Source organism: Diaphorina citri, unplaced genomic scaffold, assembly GCF_000475195.1.
Source record: "Diaphorina citri unplaced genomic scaffold, Diaci psyllid genome assembly version 1.1 scaffold89, whole genome shotgun sequence".
NCBI lineage: Eukaryota > Metazoa > Arthropoda > Insecta > Hemiptera > Psyllidae > Diaphorina > Diaphorina citri.
Genome location: NW_007377526.1, coordinates 191743 through 210817, shown reverse-complemented (window position 1 = coordinate 210817; position 19075 = coordinate 191743). Strand labels below are relative to the sequence as shown.

General features: G+C 40.1%; 2 protein-coding genes and 1 long non-coding RNA gene across 3 annotated transcripts; 2 read left to right on the top strand and 1 right to left on the bottom strand.

The window, feature by feature from the left end:
* The first annotated feature begins 2542 nt into the window (after positions 1-2542).
* LOC103524247 lies at positions 2543-4511 on the top strand. The gene is made up of 3 exons (XM_026833346.1): positions 2543-2619; positions 3400-3522; positions 4346-4511. Exons 1-3 carry the CDS (start codon positions 2594-2596, stop codon positions 4509-4511), a joined length of 315 nt encoding a protein of 104 aa, XP_026689147.1. The 5' UTR covers positions 2543-2593.
* Positions 4512-6041: 1530 nt separating this feature from the next.
* Positions 6042-18513, top strand: LOC103524227 (xenotropic and polytropic retrovirus receptor 1-like). Its single transcript, XM_026833357.1, has 3 exons — positions 6042-6700; positions 16100-16359; positions 18229-18513. Exons 1-3 carry the CDS (start codon positions 6547-6549, stop codon positions 18496-18498), a joined length of 684 nt encoding a protein of 227 aa, XP_026689158.1. The 5' UTR covers positions 6042-6546; the 3' UTR covers positions 18499-18513.
* On the bottom strand, positions 16990-18149 carry LOC113473893. Its single transcript, XR_003395692.1, has 2 exons — positions 17672-18149; positions 16990-17572 (listed from the first exon to the last, which is right to left on the bottom strand). It is a non-coding gene; the product is annotated as an uncharacterized LOC113473893 (long non-coding RNA).
* Positions 18514-19075: the final 562 nt, after the last annotated feature.

The following is a 19075-nucleotide window of genomic DNA, read 5'->3' as shown; positions in this document are numbered from 1 at the left end:
ATCTATTGACATTGAGGCCACAGACCACAGTAAAGAAAGTTAAACATGATGGTTCCAGGGGGAGAATACAATGAATTTTACTTACCTCGAAAATAATTTTTTTTGTTCATTAAATATTTTCTAGACGCGAAATGAAAAATATTTTTTTTAATTTTTGGGTGAGACAGTTCTTTTTAAACGTCTTTGAATGAAAAAATGTCTCCTGATGGATTCATTAAAAAGTTTACCGTCAAACACAGAGCACAATGGACAAACAGGATCACTCACCTTCTTAAACATTTGATCATACTCGACTATAATCTTCACCAGGACTTGAGTTTCCGAGTAATCCTTCTCAATATATCTCTCCTCGCCACAGATCACTCGAATAGCCAAACCAGGTCCGGGGAACGGGTGCCTCATGACAACCTCAGGAGTTAAACCTAAATCTAAACCTAGCTTGCGGACCTGAAATCAAACAGATGGGAAAGTAATTAGTAGGTCATGTTGTTCTTGTTTACAAATGCAAAGGAATAAATTAGCTATTAGGTCATTTTCCTACGCGCGTCCCAATATCACTGCTAGCTTCCACGGCAGAACAATTTATTAAGTGTGCAGTACTGCAGTATTCATGGGTGTTTGCTGTGAGCATAAAGGGCAGTTAGTATGTAATCCACCAGGGCCTAAATTCTACCATCCTCAATCAGTCCTAGGGTGATCGCTTTTGGGCTGACATTTGGTTTTGGCTACAAATTTTTACCCTTCGCACTCAACATTTGCTGATTCTTAGCCAGGGAAATTTCAGGCTGGTATGCTCCCTGTTTAAAGACTCCAGCCAGACCACTCCCTCTTCCCTCCATTACAGTTCCCTCTATTAAACCTCTTAAACACTCTACTTACCTCATCTTTGTGGAAGTCTTTGAGGGGCTCAATAACTTTGCCCTGTTCTCTGAGAGCGCGGATCAGCGGACTATCGTTGTGATGAGTCTTGATAACATCGGCCTTGTTGCTAGCCAGATGAGAGGCGGACTCTATGAGGTCTGGCCTGAGGGTGCCCTGGCACAGGAGAGTCTGGTTGGGGTCTAGCTTTAGCTCCTCCATCACCTGGTATAACAAATATTGTTACGGTGGATTGCACCAATAATTTCTCAGCTCTTGGAAGGCCTGTTAAGCTAACAGTCTGTAAGGTGACATTTGATATCTTTGTGGATGTTTGCCATGTGGAGGACACATGATACGTATATTATAGGCTCAACAGAGCTGTTAATCTAACAGGCTGTTACGAGCTAAAAAGTAGGTTGGTGAAACCCACCCTTAAACATTTTAATCAAACTTTATATACAAGATAATATTTACATCTAAATTATCGTGGTTTATTTGTGGTGAAACAGAAAGCTCTGGTCTGGCCTGAGGGTGCCCTGGCACAGGAGAGTCTGGTTGGGGTCTAGCTTTAGCTCCTCCATCACCTGGTATAACAAATATTGTTAGGGTGGATATCACCAATAATTTTTCAGCTCTTGGAAGGCCTGTTAAGCTAACAGTCTGTAAGGTCACATTTGATATCTTTGTGGATGTTTGCCATGTGGAGGACACATGACATATTATAGGCTCAACAAGGCTGTTAATCTAACAGGCTGTTACGAGCTAAAAAGTAGGTTGGTGAAACCCACCCTTACTTAAACATTTTAATCAAACTTTATTTACAAGATAATATTTACATCTAAATTATCGTGGTTTATTTGTGGTAAAACAGAAAGCTCCTTCACATTTTTTGTGGACATCACAGCATTACTAAGGCCAGTCACTTACTATCAGGTAGACCTGATCAGGTCCGCCTGTCAGGTCTACCTAATACCTGATAGTGAGTGGCTGGCCTAAGAGCCTCCTTTTTATTCTGGTAATGCCGCCACTGATAAAGTTGGGTAAGTATAAGTACCACAAAATTGTAGGGTTTTTACGGGATTTAATTATGTATTATTTTTGAAATGAAGGGAAGTAACTAATACAATTCACAAGGTTAATTCCCTTCATTTCAAAAATATAAATGGACATTCACAAAGTTATCTTACAGAGTCCTCCGTCAAGATTTAATTATTATTGTTTCATTGGCCGTTTTGTTTTGATGAGTCATCTGAATAAGGAACCAAACTGTCCGAGTGTTTTGGCCAGGAGCTTGTTCAAGATTTAAGTAGTACTTGTTCAGAAGTCACGTCAATGGAAAACTGCTACAAATAGGAGTTGTCACAAATGAGCAGTGACCAGTGTTATTATTAGGGTTAGGTTAAACGCAAAATGGAGCTTTCTTCTGAATAATTACCAAGAGTTGGGTCATGAGAAATTAGCGAAAGTAGCGGCATTTTTGGAATCATGCTTTATTTTATAAAGCTAACCAGGTGAATCATTCTGAATAATTTAGAAATACTGAAAATCGCCCCATTGTTGCAAAACGTTTTTTGTCAGCCTCTTAATCAGCCCTTAGGGTGATTGCTTTGGACACTACGAAAATTTTACGAGTGGATGCCGTTCACACTCAACCTTAGCTATTTCTTTCGCAAGGGAAATAGCTGGGGATGTGAGCAGCGGTAGTTCTCCCAGTCGAGAAGTTGAAGAAATCATGCAGCCTTATACTGACGTTACCACGTGAGTCCAATACCATAGCGATCTTCTAGAATAGGACTATGCAACCTCCGTGGCCGAGTGGGTATCACACTCTGGAGGTCTCGGGTTCCATTCCGGGCGGTGTTGAAGTTTTTTCGGCTCTGTAAAAAGAAAGAAAAATTATAGAAATGTCAGAAATAGTAAAGGAGGTTATTAGTAATGCTGTGATATCAACAAAAAAATTGTGAAGAAGCTCTCAGCTTCACCACAAATAAATCGTGGTTTAGATTTTTTTACACTATCTTGTGGAATCTCTGTCTAGGGGACGTTAAACAGAGAGTAGACTAGCATCTGGCTGTGCGACTATAAACAGAGAGGAGAGCAGCTAACCCTAACCAGCCTAGCTAGCTGGCAGTTCTTCAAAGGGTTCTCTCTTTACTTTCAAAGAACAAGCCCAAGTCCTCACGATCCACGATGATTGACTGCGGCTCAGGACGAGCCAATTAAACATGGCTAGAGATAGAGTCCGTCACCCCGGTGTATGGCTGATAAAAAAAGATATCTTCTCTTTATTATGCCATTACCATTCGGCTACAACAACAAGAACAACAACAACAACAAGAACAACAACAACAACAACAACAACAAGAAATATAAGTGCAAATTTTTACATATTCATTGCATTGAAAAAAAGAGTTCATTGCAAAAAAGCGCAAGTCTAATTAATACAATTTTCGTCGACTTTGGAAATCGAACCAGGGACCATCTAAACAAGTACTCTATTACTGGACTAACCGTGTCCCCTGGTGTTATGTTTCGCAGTAACTCCAATGACAAAGGACAAGATGGTCCTGTAGATAATACAGATTGGCCTGACGCTCCTCCAGTACACAAAGTCAAACCTGAGAAGAAAACCCCAGTAATAGAAACCCAACCTAAGAAACGGTAAGTAAAGCTACATTGAGCATGGTGAGTAATCGAATGGGTGACTTGAAAAAATAAGAAGTTTTTATAGAGGGAACTGTAAAAAACGAAGGTCCCACTGTCCCTAAAGCGAAGAGACTATGAGGACAACATGGGAGAAGAGAAAGCTAGGCGTTCCGAGAAGAATAAAGTTCGCCCCGTGATCTAATGCTTAATAACTCCACTTAAATTTTTAACAGATACTATAGTTATTTATTTTGAGAATCAACCACAGAAAAACATAGTAATTTAAGATTACAAGCCAAACACCTCGTCAAATCTGTCTCTAGTTGGGAAGGTCCCCTCCACACTTGCCCCATTCCCGCGCTGGACGGCCAAACCAATCCTTTGGTAGAGGAAGGATTTCGCCTTCACGTCACCTGTCTTTTCGCAGAGCCGGTTCCCAATAATACAAACCTTATCCAGGACGGGTACATCTTCAAAGGTCTCGCTCTGGAGACAATGGACCCGTTCTGCAACGAGATGAAAATTTTCATTGATGATATTGGGAACCGGCTCTTTTAACAGATAGTTTTTCACAGCCGTTTTTATTTCGTAGCAATGAAACAACTGCTACATTAGACGCATGTGGCCTGCGTTTTAGACGCATGTGGCCTGTGTTGTAGCATGCCCATCCCGTAGTATGTCTCTCATCAGATGGGCGAGAAGAGACACAATACTTCCCATTTAGGAGCTGGGTCAACACAAGAACACCAGGAAGTAACCCATTTAAATATTTGTAATCGAAAAACGAGTACAAGTTTTAACATTTTTAACTAAATATATAACGTCGTGGTTATTTCAGTGCGTACAATGGAGGGCCTATGTTTAATGAAGATAGTCATATTGGCGGAGGTGTTCCAGATCCTGCTTTGGAGACCATAGTGCTCAGCCTACAGAAGATGGCAGCAACCATACAAACACTTAGCAGTCAGGTATGTATGATCCATTCACTTGAAGCATGTATGTAGGTACACTTGAGTGTGAAAAAATCAGGAGTTTGTATTAGTTTGTATTTCCATTTTTTACCTACATACTCTAAAAGTAAAAAAAAAAAATCTCACATAACGCTGCCTTCCAACAGGTAGGTAGACTGGAGGTTCTGGGTTCAAATCCCGCGCCAAGTTAATTAAACCTAGAAGAAACCTCTCCATCGTAGTGTTTTGATTCTTCTACTTTTACATTTTTTTTAATCTGGTAATGCCGCCACTGGTCGCAACTCGATTAAAGTAGCTACTCAATTGTCCTGACGAGACCGTGTGAAGAGGTGTATTCTAAGAATTGAACCCGTGGTCTGCGGTGTGCAAAACCACGTGTGATACCCACTCGGGCTCGGAGATTTTGAAATTTAAATTTTGACAACAGTGAGAATTTCAGAAACCAGGCAAATTGTGACTATATTTTAGGTCCACAGGCAAATCGATTACTATTTTTTTTTTAATTCCAGGCCCTTACTGCACAGAACCTATCTCTTGTATTGTACGTATGTGAGAATGTAGACCCATCTACTCTGTTTGATATAAACCCTTGTCCTCTGGAACAACCCGTGCTTATATCTCTTATACAACAGATCGGAGGAGATTTGGCCAACCAGAGTATACTCAAGTGCTCGTAAGTATAAAATACATAGCAGGTTGCCTGTGCTTTGTCAGGGAAAATTGATCATAACTCGAGAACCTGAACCGATTTCGGCAAAATCCTACCAAATTTCAGTTTTTTAGGAGTTGGGGTTCTGGGAGGATACCGGCCTGAAATCCCCCTCAATCTTTGCCAACGAAATAGCAAGGTTCAAGTGCGAAAGGCATCCACTCGTAATTTTTTTTGTAGCCAAAACCAAATGTCAGCCCAAAGCAATCACCCTAGTTAGGGCTGATTGAGAAGCTGACGAAAAACGCCGCGGAGGATCTAGATTCTAGACATTGCTACAACTTACCTGATATCTGATAGAAAAACCCCCACACACGGTAGGGATAAGTTCAACTGATACGATAAAAATATTGAATGGCCGTTCAATTAGGCCGTTCAATAGGCATGGCCGTTCAATAGGCATGGCCGTTCATGTCACTCATCCATTTAATGGTCTTGCTCGGCGTAGCTTAACAAAAACGAACCGGAAAATAGCCTATAACCTTCAAGGGAGTGCAAGTAATAAGTTGACGAAGTTTTATAGCAATCGGATGAGCGGTTTGGCCAAGCATAAAGTTCGAACAAACAAACACACACACATTCATTTTTATATATTAGATTGAGCATTTATTTCCATCAGACAAACTTATCGGATAGAAATTCCCCATTCACGATGAGTTCTATTGCATGCGATGGACTGATACGATAAAACTCATCGTGAGTTGTAGGCTTAAGGGGTCAATCAGCAGGTACGAAAAAAGATCCTCACTGCCAGCCTAGAATAATTTAGAGTCGAGTTTTTTTTTTTTTTTTTTTGTACGCTTCCATTAATTAACTGACCTTTGTGAACTGACCTCAAATTTTACTTTTTTAATACCAGAGGTTCTTACATGAGCTCTCTCGTCCAACCACCATTTAGCTGCCTTCACCCAACCATGAAACTTCTTGCACAATTTACTTGATAACTAGAAGTAATATTTAAAGCTTTAGGTAAATAAAATTTCAAATTCAGACTTATATTAATTTTAGGTAGGTAATTAGGTGATTTAAAACATAACACGCCTGTGTAAAGCAAAAGAAAAGTTTTATAATTTAGTGTTTCCTCATTATTCAAACACGATTCTTGGAATCTCAACCGAAATCTAAAAAAGTAAAAAGAGAGAGAAAAATAATAATAATAAAATAAAAAATAAAGGAAAAAGAAAGTAAAAAAATAATAATAAAAGGTAACATAAAAAGTGCAAAAGTAAATCGAATATCGATAGGTCGTCAATATTTTTCCGATTTCGCGCGGACAAAAACATGGGTTAGGTTCCCTCTGGACCGGTTTCGGTGTAGGCGTACCATGCAGACAGTCCCGGGTTCGAGTCCCGCCCGAGGATGACCTCTGATCGTGTTGGAGAGCCGGTTAAATTTCTGCTCGGAGTTCCTGCTAAGTGTGGGAGGGTACCGGATATTGTCGTCTTGAAACATAGACTTGATGTAAACGAATCTTTGGTGACGTCTCCTGCTGCTTCTAGTATGTATTTGAAAGGTAATAATAATATTCTTCTTCCTCACCTATTCCCGTGTTCAGACGGGGTTGGCGTTTTTCGCCAGCATCTCAATCAGCCCTATGGTGATTGCTTTGGGCGGACAATGGAGCAGTTGCAATTGGGAAAATATTATTAATAAAAGGTCGATTCCTACGTAAAAAGTTGTGAAAAATTCGAATCTGAGGTCAAAACTCCAAAAAAGTAACTTTAAAAGGTCGAAAATTCAATTTTTAATTGCCGTTCCAATGACAAAGTTCAAAGAGTTGTGACGTCAGACTTAACATCAAAATGCGCAGAAACGCTTGCGCACAAACAAACGAAGCGGGAGTCATGAATTATGACGTCATCAAACTTCACGATTTACCTGTATTTTTTAAATCGATTAATCTCGGTATCTAGAAGTCTTAGAAGAAAAAGAAAAATTCCGCTGGTCCTCATTTTTCCTGCTCTATGACTTTGAAACATCACCCAAGTAAGCGCAACTGATCTATTTCAATGCTACTAATAATATTATGCACTTTGTCTCTTCCTAGGTAGGTATTTCTCTCCCCTTCTCCAATCTCTGTTTCTCCCTTCTTTAAGAGCCATGTTAGCCAGCCTAGTTACGAGTAACTTCCAGGGTAGCGTGCCTGCCTTGTTAGCGCTAGGCCATTGATTCCAAACCACCCGGAGCCGACTTTATCTTAAATACATAGATAAGATTCGTTCTCGGAACGGCTGGATTTCTCCTATCCTGTCCTTCGGAAAAACTTCTTGAAAAAAAAAAAAATAATAATAATAAAAAAAAAAAAAATAAATAAAAATAAAATAAAAGGAAAACAAAGAGTAAAAATGTAATCTGGGGGGTGTATTCAAAAGAAGACTTTTCATAATTTTGAAGAACCCCTGATTTGTTCAAAAAATCTTAACATAGTTTCAACAATATCCATACTATGTAATGGAATTATGTCACCTATATGTACTAATAGTTAAACAAAATTTTGCATTACATGCGGCACGTTTTTTACATTCTGGAACGAAAAATTTTCGGTCAAAAATGAAATTCGAAGAAAAAGCGACGAATAACAACATTACCGCCTAACCTACATGACAGTTTTTATTCTGACGACAAATTTATGGGACTTATCAGAAAAAAATGGGACATTATTTCTCATGTTGAAGAAGCAAAAGAAGAGGAGGAAGAAGAAGAAAAAGCAGAAGACCAAGAGCAGGAGGAGGAGGAGGAGGAGTAGTAGTAGAGGAGGAGGAGTAGTAGTAGAGGAAGAAGAGAAAGAATAAGATAAAATCGGGGACACTTTGGTGACAATTTGTATTTGTACACTATTCTGTGAGCTCCCAACTCCCAATTCATTGAATTTAACCCAGCCTCAGTCTAAGTCTGAGTCCCAATTTATAACAAAATCGTTATCAGATTCAATTCCTAGAACACAAGGCTGGCTAGAAGCTAAACACCTCGATGACAGCCAAGTCTTTGGAATCATTCCAACATCCAAATACTGTCCAAAATGAAGTTTTTTCTTTTCTGCTGAATTTTGTCGAACGAAAAATTTCCATAACCTCCATGCTGAGGTTTCAAATTTCGTCTTAGACTTTTCTTCTTCTAAAATCGAAATGGAATAACTACCTAGGTAGGTACGGTACAAACAAATCTTTGAATTGCCAACTCGATTTTGAAGCTAACTGGACTGGAATGTTACTGGAGTCTGGACCCCAATTGTGTTTACACGAGTCCAGTAGTTGGACTTCTTACTGGCCTGTGTAATCTTCAATTTGCCAGCCTAGTTAGCTTAGTTGGTAGTGCGTCTGCCTTGTAAGCGCTAGGCCGCGGGTTCGATTCCCGCCCGGGGCGGATTTTATCCTGATGGGATAATGTTCGTTCTCGCGGAACGGCTGGCTTTCTCCTATCCTGTCTTCCTTCTCTCTTCGATTTCGGGACGATAAGACCATAGCAGTTACAGTTCCCTCTGTCAAACCTCTTCAAAAAAAAAATAAATAAATAAAATAAAAATAAAAAAATAGCTGGTATCCTCCATGTTTAAAATCCTCCAGCCAGACAGAATCATTATCGAAGGTAACATAAAATGTATAGACCTAGGGGTTGGTCGTGTGATATAACTCTTTGCTAAAGGGTTCAGTCTTCGTTCTACACCACTATGGGACTGGAGTCAAAACAGTTTTTCTTAACTGATTTTCCCCTCAGCTTATCAATCAAACCTTGACGTAGTCAATTTTTTTGTTGACATTTTCGTGTTTGTTAAAATTGTGAAACGAATTAATTTTTACCAAGTTTATGTTTATTGAAAGTATTCAGTTTCATAGCTGTGTGAAAATATTTTTTGAAACCCGTAGAATTGTAGAATAGAGAGAGCTTTTTTGGAGAGGTTTGATCGAGGGATCTGCTGAAGTCGTGTCCTCCCGAAAGTAAAGAGAGAAGGAAGACAGGATAGGAGAAAGCCAGCCGTTCCGAGAACGAACCTTATCTGTTTAGGATAAAGTACGACCTGCGGGAATCAAATCTGTTTAATCTAACTAGGCCGTCCGATAGAGAGAAAAGCAATAAATTAGGTATTAGGGACTCCTATCCAGACAAATCACAATTCCCTATGTCAAACCTTAAAAAACAAACCAACAAAAATCTACCAATACTGATACGTAGTGATCTGTTTTATCAACCTGCATGAATCCAGTACTGACAAGGCGCCAAGAAAATAACTGATTTAAAAAAAATAAATAATAATAATAATACTAATAATGCAAATGAAAGTACATAATAATAAATACCTAATTAATTAAATACTAAAAAACTGCGAGAATTCAAAGCAAAGAAACTCAATTGTTCCCTGTTGACGCACCCCAATAAATTTTATTAAACAAATAATAATAAAAATAAAAACTTAACTCTCTCGTGCGTTCACCTGATTGGACAATTTCCCGGGGGTTCCGTCATGATCCCCAGTTGGGTGGGTGACATTTGTGCCGCAACACTGGCGCTGGTTCTAATCAAGGGCGCCATCTGGCATTATGTGTGCAAGTATAAGCGGTTGCAGCTGAAGGCGCGCATGCGAGCTCGGGAAGAATGCTGATGGAGCCCCTGTTGAAATGGAAGGGGGAGAAGAAGAAGATGGAGAAGGAGGAGGAGAAGGAGAAGAAGGAGAAGAAGGAGAAGAAGAAGAAGAAGAAGAAGAAGAAGAAGAAGAAGAAGAAGAAGAAGAAGAAGAAGAAGAAGAAGAAGGAGAAGAAGAAGAAGAAGAAGAAAAAGAAATTTCAATGCCGTTAATCATAATCATAATGACTAATGAGAAAGAAGAAAGGAATTTTAACTTTACACAGTTGAACCTGTGAACAATACTTAAATGACCAACTTCAGTGGTGGCCATGGCTACATGTACTTTTCCAAGTGCAAACTTGTCCATGGAATGTGTCAAGGAAAAGAGAAATTTTATGTATTTGAGATCGGAATACAAGCTTACTATTCCTTACCTTACCCACTTACTTCCATGTGTTTTTATTTAATTTTCTCTGTAAGACTAAGAACAGAGTTGAGCGGAGAGCATCGAACATCGAGCACATAGAGGGAATTGACGAACAAAATCGCATATAGTTTCCGGCGGTTTTTCCGCTGCCAAAAGTTCTCCCCTCTTCAAAAAAAAAAAAAATAAATAAAAATAAAATAAAAAAAAAATTAAATTAAATTTAAAAACAAAAATAAAAAAAAATAGCTGGTAGGTATCCTCCATGTTTAAAATCCTCCAGCCAGACAGAATCACGAATCACTGAATCACTCTCGAAGGTAACATAAAATGTATAGACCTAGGGGTTGGTCGTGTGATGTAACTCTTTGCTAAAGGGCTCAGTCTTCGTTCTACACCACTACGGGAGTCAAAACAATTTTTCTTAACTGATTTTCCCCTCAGCTTATCAATCAAACCTTGACGTAGTCAATTTTTTTGTTGACATTTTCGTGTTTGTTAAATTGTGAAACGAATTCATTTTTACCAAGTTTATGTTTATTGAAATCATTCAGTTTCATAGCTGTGTGAAAATATTTTTCTGAAACCCGTAGAATTGTAGAATAGAGAGGGTTTTTTTTGGAGAGGTTTGATAGAGGGATCTGCTGAAGTCGTGTTCTCCCGAAAGTAAAGAGAGAAGGAAGACAGGATAGGAGAAAGCCAGCCGTTCCGAGAACGAACCTTAAGTCCGACCTGCGGGAATCAAATCTGTTTAATCTAACTAGGCCGGCCGATAGAGAGAAAGGCAATAAATTATTAGGGACTCCTATCCAGACAAATCACAATTCCCTATGTCAAACTTTAAAAAACAAACCAACAAAAATCTACCAATACTGATACGTAGTGATCTGTTTTATCAACCTGCATGAATCCAGTACTGACAAAGCGCCAAGGAAATAATTGATTAAAAAAAAAAATAATAATAATAATACTAATAATGCAAATAAAAGTACATAATAATAAATACCTACCTAATTACTTAAAACAGGACACTTGGGCGCGATGAGCTTGCACTTGCATTTGCAGCAGGTCGGCTTGTATGAAGTTTTGCACTTCTTCTTGCAGCAAGACGGTTCTTCGGTTTCGGGACGATAAGACCATAGCAGTTACAGTTCCCTCTGTCAAACCTCTTAAAAAAATCGATTTCGGGAATATAAAACCTTAATTGTTGCAGCTCCCTTTATCAAAACTTTTTTTTTTTTTCTTTCAAGTTTGAAGTTTGGACTGAACGCATCGTCGCTTTGAGTCAAATTTTGCATTTAGTTTAGTCCGCATCCGTATGTCTGTTTGTTTGCATGTCTTCCTCTGAATTAAGCTGAAATAACGTCACCCTGAGTGCAATATTGAAACACATTTCCTTTTGTGCTTGACCCGACAGCAGCTTTTCTTCTTTTTGGAACACGGGTCGGCGTAGTCAAAGCAGATGACGTTTTTCATTGTGACGGAATCCCTTCTCGAGTTTTTGTCTTTTGTAGTTTATTTGGGAATTTTACTCAAGGGCTCTGCCTGTGTCTTCTGTCTAGACTTCTTTGGGAATTCAAGGGCTTACGCGTCTTCTTGGGATCAATTTGGGTGACGTTTTCAGCCCAATTCAAGACTTTTTCAACTCTGAGTAGTTCGACGTTGACACAAGTCAAGAGGATTTCAAGATGGCCATGAGACTGTACCGAGGTCCTCTGCTTATTATTCAGTTCATATTCCTCATGGGTGTTAATGTGTATGGCTGGAGATCATCTGGTGTTAATCATGTACTTATATTCGAGTTTTTTTTTAATCCTTTTGTCTCCCTTGTCTTGTGGGGAATTCAGAAGTTACCTAACCAGATTTTCCCTTTTCTATCACCATTTTTTTGTTCATTTGACAGCGGTAAATTTTATGGTGTCAATGTGAAAATATTTGTGTGCTGTTTTTGTAAGTTTTTAATGTTTTTCGTGTTTTGATCGAAGTGAGGTTGAACTGGGAATAAGCAATGGAAGGAAAAGTTTTGGCCGATCAATTTTAGATGACACTTTTATGTTGCTGGTTGATTTGATAGGACGATGTAAGTTTCCTGACCAATTAATTAGCTTGGAGGGTAATGCGTTTACCTTGTAAGCTCTAGGTCGCGAGGTCGATTCCTGCCCGGGGCGTATTTTATACTAAACGCATAATGTTCGTTCTCGGAACGGCTGGCTTTCTCCTATCCTGTCTTCCTTCTCTCTTCGCTTTCGGGACGATAAGACCTTAGCAGTTACAGTTCCTTCTATCAAACCTCTTCTCCATAAGTGGCCCGTGGCAGCAATGTCCTTTTTAGAATAAGAAAAAGTCCGATATTATTATTATTAAGGACACTTGGGCGCGATGAGCTTGCACTTGCATTTGCAGCAGGTCGGCTTGCATGAAGTTTTGCACTTCTTCTTGCAGCAAGACGGTGGGCAGCAGGAGTAGGTGCAACACTTGTTGGTGCAACACTTGTTTGGCTTGCATTTGATGCAGAGGGATCCCGTGGTTGTGACCCGACAGCAGCTTTTCTTCTTTTTGGAACACGGGTCGGCGTAGTCAAAGCAGATGACGTTTTTCATTGTGACGGAATCCCTTCTCAAGTTTTTGTCTTTTCTAGTTTATTTGGGAATTTTACTCAAGGGCTCTCTCTGCCTGTGTCTTCTGTCTAGACTTCTTTGGGAATTCAAGGGCTTACGCGTCTTCTTGGGATCAATATGGGTGACGTTTTCAGCCCAATTCAAGACTTTTCAACTCTGAGTGGTTCGACGTTGGTCGTCTTTTGCTGGATTCCCAGTTGTGCTTGGTTTCGGAGGGGTCCTTGTCTGCAAGTTTTTTTTTTTTTTTTAATCCTTTTGTCTCCCTTGTCTTGTGGGGAATTCAGAAGTTACCTAACCAGATTTTCCCTTTTCTATCACCATTTTTTTTTCATTTGAGAGCGATAAATTTTATCGTGTCAATGTGAAAATATTTGTGTGCTGTTTTTGTAAGTTTTTAATTTTTTTCGTGTTTTGATCGAAGTGAGGTTGAACTTGGGAATAAGCAATGGAAGGAAAAGTTTTGGCCGATCAATTTTAGATGACACGTTTATGTTGCTGGTTGATTTGATAGGACGATGTAAGTTTCCTGTTTCCTGACCAACTAATTAGCTTGGAGGGTAATGCGTCTACCTTGTAAGCTCTAGGTCGCGAGGTCGATTCCTGCCCTGGGCGTACGAGTATTTTATACTAAACGCATAATGTTCGTTCTCGGAACGGCTGACTTTCTCCTATCCTGTCCTCCTTCTCTCTTCGCTTTCGGGACGATAAGACCTTAGTACAGTTCCTTCTGTCAAACCTCTTCTCCATAAGTGGCCCGTGGCAGCAATGTCCTTTTTAGAATAAGAAAAAGTCCGATATTATTATTTTTTTTTTAAGAGGTTTGACAGAGGGAACTGTAACTGCTAGGGTCTTATCGTCCCGAAATCGAAGAGAGAAGGAAGACAGGATAGGAGAAAGCCAGCCGTTCCGAGAACGAACATCATCCCATCAGGATAAAATCCGCCCCGGGCGGGAATCGAACCCGCGGCCTAGCGCTTACAAGGCAGACGCACTACCAACCAAGCTAACTAGGCTGGCAGTCCGATATGAAATACAAATGTGCTAAACAGAACCTTACAAAATGTTTCCGGGGTCGAATGGATCGGAACTTCAGGCACATTCCATTTGTTGAGGCCAAAGGGGTTTGCGTTGCACTTGGGATCAATTTGAACAAACCATGATGAAAATGTCTAACGGAACAGATCACTCCTTTGTTTCAGATCGGAGATTGCCATAATCAGGTGCTTTGTGGTCGCGTTAGTCATTTTGTTTTTGTTTAGTCTTTTGTTGAAAAAGAAAAATTCCGTTGGTCCTCATTTTTCCTGCTCTATGACTTTGAAACATCACCCAAGTAAGCGCAACTGATCTATTGGTTTTCGCTACAAATTTTTTACGAATTGATGCCGTTCGCACTCAACCTTTGCTATTTCATTAGCGAGGGGAATTTCAGACTGGTATTCTCCCTGTTTCAAGTCCCTCAGCCTGACTAATGATAATAATGTCAGCCCAAAGCAATCACCCTAGGGCTGATTGAGAGGCTGACGAAAAACGCTGACCCCATTTGAACACGGGAAAAGGCGAAGAAGAAGACTGAGTAGTGTTATTAATTGACTCTTTTAGTCTAGGACACTCTAGGACACCTAATCCCCAGGGTTGTGTCTTTTGTTCAATCTTTTAGCAGATTTTCAGTCCTTGTTTGATCGATTGGCTTGTGAGAAACTTATTGTTAGTCTTTTTGCGTGTAAGGGTGTGGACGCTGTCGATTTATCGGTTGTTAGAAAGCAGAAGCAGCGGATAAAATCGAAAGAGCCGTGATCGCCCAAATCCGAAACGGACAGGCACCGGAAGAAGGAAGCATCCAAAGATTCGTATAATCTAGACCATACCTCAAATAGTATGTCTTTTATAGCAGTTTAAAAACAAACCTCTAAAAAAAAAAACACTCTATACTTCCGGACCTGCTTTTGCAACAGTGGTTGATCTGACCACTATCTTTGGACCTTTTTTAAGTTCTTCTTTAAAGAAAACTAAATAAATATGCTCTCAACTAAGAACTTCCCTTTAAAACAAACAAAAGAAAAGGAATGCTACCCATAATACAAAGGTCATTCAACATTATGACCTTTAGTATGGGTAATCTAACTTTAATTTGAAGATAGGTAATCCATCCTTAAGATATCTCATATTAGGTATATTCTTAGTCAAGGCCAAAGGGTTTGCGTTGCACTTGGGATCAATTTGAACAAACCATGATGACAAATGCCTAACGGAACAGATCACTCCTTTGTTTCAATTTTAGATCGGAGATTGCCATAATCAGGTGCTTTGTGGTCGCGTTAGTCATTTTGTTTTTGTTCAGTCTTTTGTTCAATCTTTTAGCAGATTTTCAGTCCTTGTTCGATCGATTGGCGTGTGAGAAACTTATTGTTAGTCTTTTTGCGTGTAAGGGTGTGGACGCTGTCGATTTATCGATTGTTAGAAAGCAGAAGCAGCGGATAAAATCGAAATGGCCGTGATCGCCCAAATCCGAAACGGACAGGCGCCGGAATAAGGAAGCATCCAAAGATTCGTATAACCTAGAGTCCTAGACCATACCTCAAATAGTATGTCTTTTATAGCAGTTTAAAAAACAAACCTCTAAAAAAAAACATCTTGTACTTCCGGACTTCCTGCTTTTGCAGCAGTGGCTGGTCACCATCTTTGGACCTTCTTACCCCAAGTTTTTTGTAATTTTGTCAGGAGACCCTAGAGATTAGAAGTGGATTCAAGTGTTTTCAATGTGTTCTTTTTACTGTCCTTTATATCCTGGCAGGTTTTTAGATTGATAGTGAAATAGAGTGTCTTTATTGTTATTTTTAGTTTGGCGCTATAATTATCTTGAAACGTGTTGTTCGCGATGTGTCCTACTTTTGAAAGTGGATGATGGTATACTTTAACTTTTTATTTGACTCAACATAACTTTTTAACTTTGTTTTATGTGGAACTCGAAGATTTTGTATGAGTCTGTCCGTTTAGTGCGCGATAACTCTTAAATGGTGAGTTCGATTTTAATTAAATTGATCCTTTTTAAGTGTGTGTGTGTGTGTGTTTTCTTTTTCCCATTATGTAGTGTGTTGGTCATTCTCATCCAAATTGCTCGGTTTTGTGCCTCTGCTACTGACACTTCCTTCTCTCTAATATCCTCTATTCTGCCATATACTTTCAGTCTCTTCTTTGTCTTTGATCCGTCTTTACTGCCCAAATTTCTGCTCCATACATCATTGCAGATCTCATTATTGACAAATTCTCTTTTGCTCTGTAAGTAATTTTTCAAATCGGTTTTGGATTTCAGAGAAGCTGGCCGAGGCGACGCGCAAATTCTCCAATTTGCGCAACGAGCTGAAGCGCTCTCAGGAGGAGACCATGAAGTCCGCCAAGGCCAAGCGCAAGAGCGCGCTCCTCCTGTCGCGCCACAAGACGGATGTACCGGCGCGCAAACTACAGGAGTTGAAGCTGGCGTTTAGCGAGTACTATTTGAGTCTGATCCTGTTGCAGAACTATCAGAACCTGAACTTCACCGGGTTCAGGAAGATATTGAAGAAACATGATAAGGTAAAATAAAAACCAAGTGGAAATTTGTATTCCAGGGAAAAAGCGCATCACTAGGAGGCCAGCCAGCCACTCACTAAGCTATGTTTCGGCTCATCCTGAACTGCAGTCAACCATCGATCGTGAGCATGTGTATTTTTTAAAAGGAGATAGAATCTTTTGAAATTTGCCATCGAGGCTGGTTAGAGTGAGCTGTTCCACTCTGATTCTCGCTGTTTAACCATAGTTGGTTCACTCCCTGACTAACGTCTCCAATGGCGCGGTCTCCTTGACGGACCTAGGTTTTTTCGCCTCACACGTTAAGACGGTTTGACATGCCGTCTCGGCGTAAGTGGCCGCCATTAGAGCGACTGTGGTTAAACAGGGAGAAGCGGTGAATAATAGCTCACGCTAAACAACCTAGCTAGGTGGCCGATGCCGATGGTTGACTGCATTTTAGGAGAAACCTTTTAAGCTTGTAAACATTGAACATTTTTGTCTTGCCATAAAAAACCCCCGTGTGAAAATATGATTCCTAGTTTATCCCCCCTAAATCTTTTGACTTGAACCACAAAACTCAACCTACAGACTAAACTAACCCCTATATCACTGTGAATTTCTAAAACTAGGAGCACCATAAACTGGGGTAACATTTGTCCCTTCTAATGTTATCCATAAGGTAGGTTTCACCATTCTTCAGCCCCTATAAGGCCTGTAAAGTTCCATTTGTAACACAGGCTGTTAGGGGGTTAAAACGAAGGTTGGTGAAAACCCCAATTAAGGTAATACTGCCCACCTTTTTTCCCCCCCAAGGATATGGGCAATATTACCCTTAAGGGACAACAGTACCCTATCTTACAGTACTTGGAAAAAAAACAACCTCTCTCATTTGCTTCAACTAACGTGACGTGATGTGGGGGCGGGAGGGACATGGCACGGGAAATGGCTCTAGAAGAGCCTTCTAAAATAACTAAACTTTAGTCAGTCCAAGGCTTTATTGTCAATTTTTCCCATTCGTAGTGCTTTAAAAGTTTATCATTTAACTCGCAGCACTCCACCTATTCAACCTAATTAATATAACCTAGGGGTATCGGCGCGAACCCGAATCTGTTGTAATCATTCGAAGCTCGCACTGATATCTGATTCAATCAAACCTAGACCTTGTTTCACTCATACCGACACCTGTTTCACTTTCAAACTACACCTGTTTCACTCAATTAAAATTTGCAAACGACACCTGTTTCACTCAATTAAAATTTGCAAACGACACCTGTTTCACTCAATTAAAATTTGCAAACGACAACTGTTTCACTGAATTAAAACTTGCAAACGACACCTGTTTCACTCCGTCAGAGCTCTGCTTATCTTCCTACGGTTTCTTGACACCTGTATCACTTACTCAGATCCCCTAATGACACCTGCTTTACTCACAAACGACATCCGTTTCACTCACACTCACACCTATTTTACTCAAAGCTTGCAACGAGGTTACCTGTTTCACTTACTCAGATCCCCTAATGACACCTGTTTTACTCACAAACGACATCCGTTTCACTCACACTCACACCTATTTTACTCAAAGCTTGCAACGAGGTTACCTGTTTCACTTACTCAGATCCCCTAATGACACCTGTTTTACTCACAAATGACATGTTTTACTCACAAATGACACCTGTTTTACTCACAAATGACACTTGTTTTACTCACAAATGACACCTGTTTTACTCACAAATGACACCTGTTTTACTCACAAATGACACCTGTTTTACTCACAAATGGCACCTGTTTCACTCACAAATGACATCTGTTTTACTCACAAATCAGGTCTATCTGATAGTGAGTGGCTGGCCTCACAAAACCACTGATTTTAATATTATTCTTCTTCCTCTTCAGTTGCTAAACGTGGATGTCGGGGCCAAATGGCGCGCCGAACATGTGGACATCTCCCATTTCTACGTCAACAAGGACATCAACCATCTCATCTCGGAGACTGAGGCCACCGTGACCTCGGAACTGGAAGAGGGTGACCGGCAGAAGGCCATGAAGAGGCTGAGGGTGCCCCCTCTAGGGGAGCAGCAGAGTCCGTGGACCACGTTCAAGGTCGGCCTCTTCCTCGGGTGCTTTGCCATTCTGTTCGCCATCATTCTGCTCAGAGGTATGTGAGACATGGAGGTCGGGGGAGATAATGGGACAAACATATTGGTAATGGAAAGTAAAAAAAAAAAAAGTGTTTTAATCCATTTCCTGATTTTGAAAATTTGGACCCCTTGTAGTACTTTTTCAAACCGGTCAAGGTAGTTTGGAGAGTAGCGCACCTACCTTGTAAGTGCTAGGTCACCGGTTCGATTCCCGTCCGCGGCGAACTTTATCCTAAACAGATAAGCATCCTTGTCGAAACGGCTGGCTTTCTCCTATCCTGTCCTCTTTTCGATTTCGGGAATATAAAACCTTAATTGTTGCAGCTCCCTTTATCAAAACTTTTTTTCTTTCAAGTTTGAAGTTTGGACTGAACGCATCGTCGCTTTGAGTCAAATTTTGTTCAAGGTCGGCCTCTTCCTCGGGTGCTTTGCCATTCTGTTCGCCATCATTCTGCTCAGAGGTATGTGAGACATGGAGGTCGGGGGAAATAATGGGACAAACATATTGGTAATGGAAAGTAAAAAAAAAAGTGTTTTAACCTATTTCCTGATTTTGAAAATTTGGACCCCTTGTAGTACTTTTTCAAACCAGTCAAGGTAGT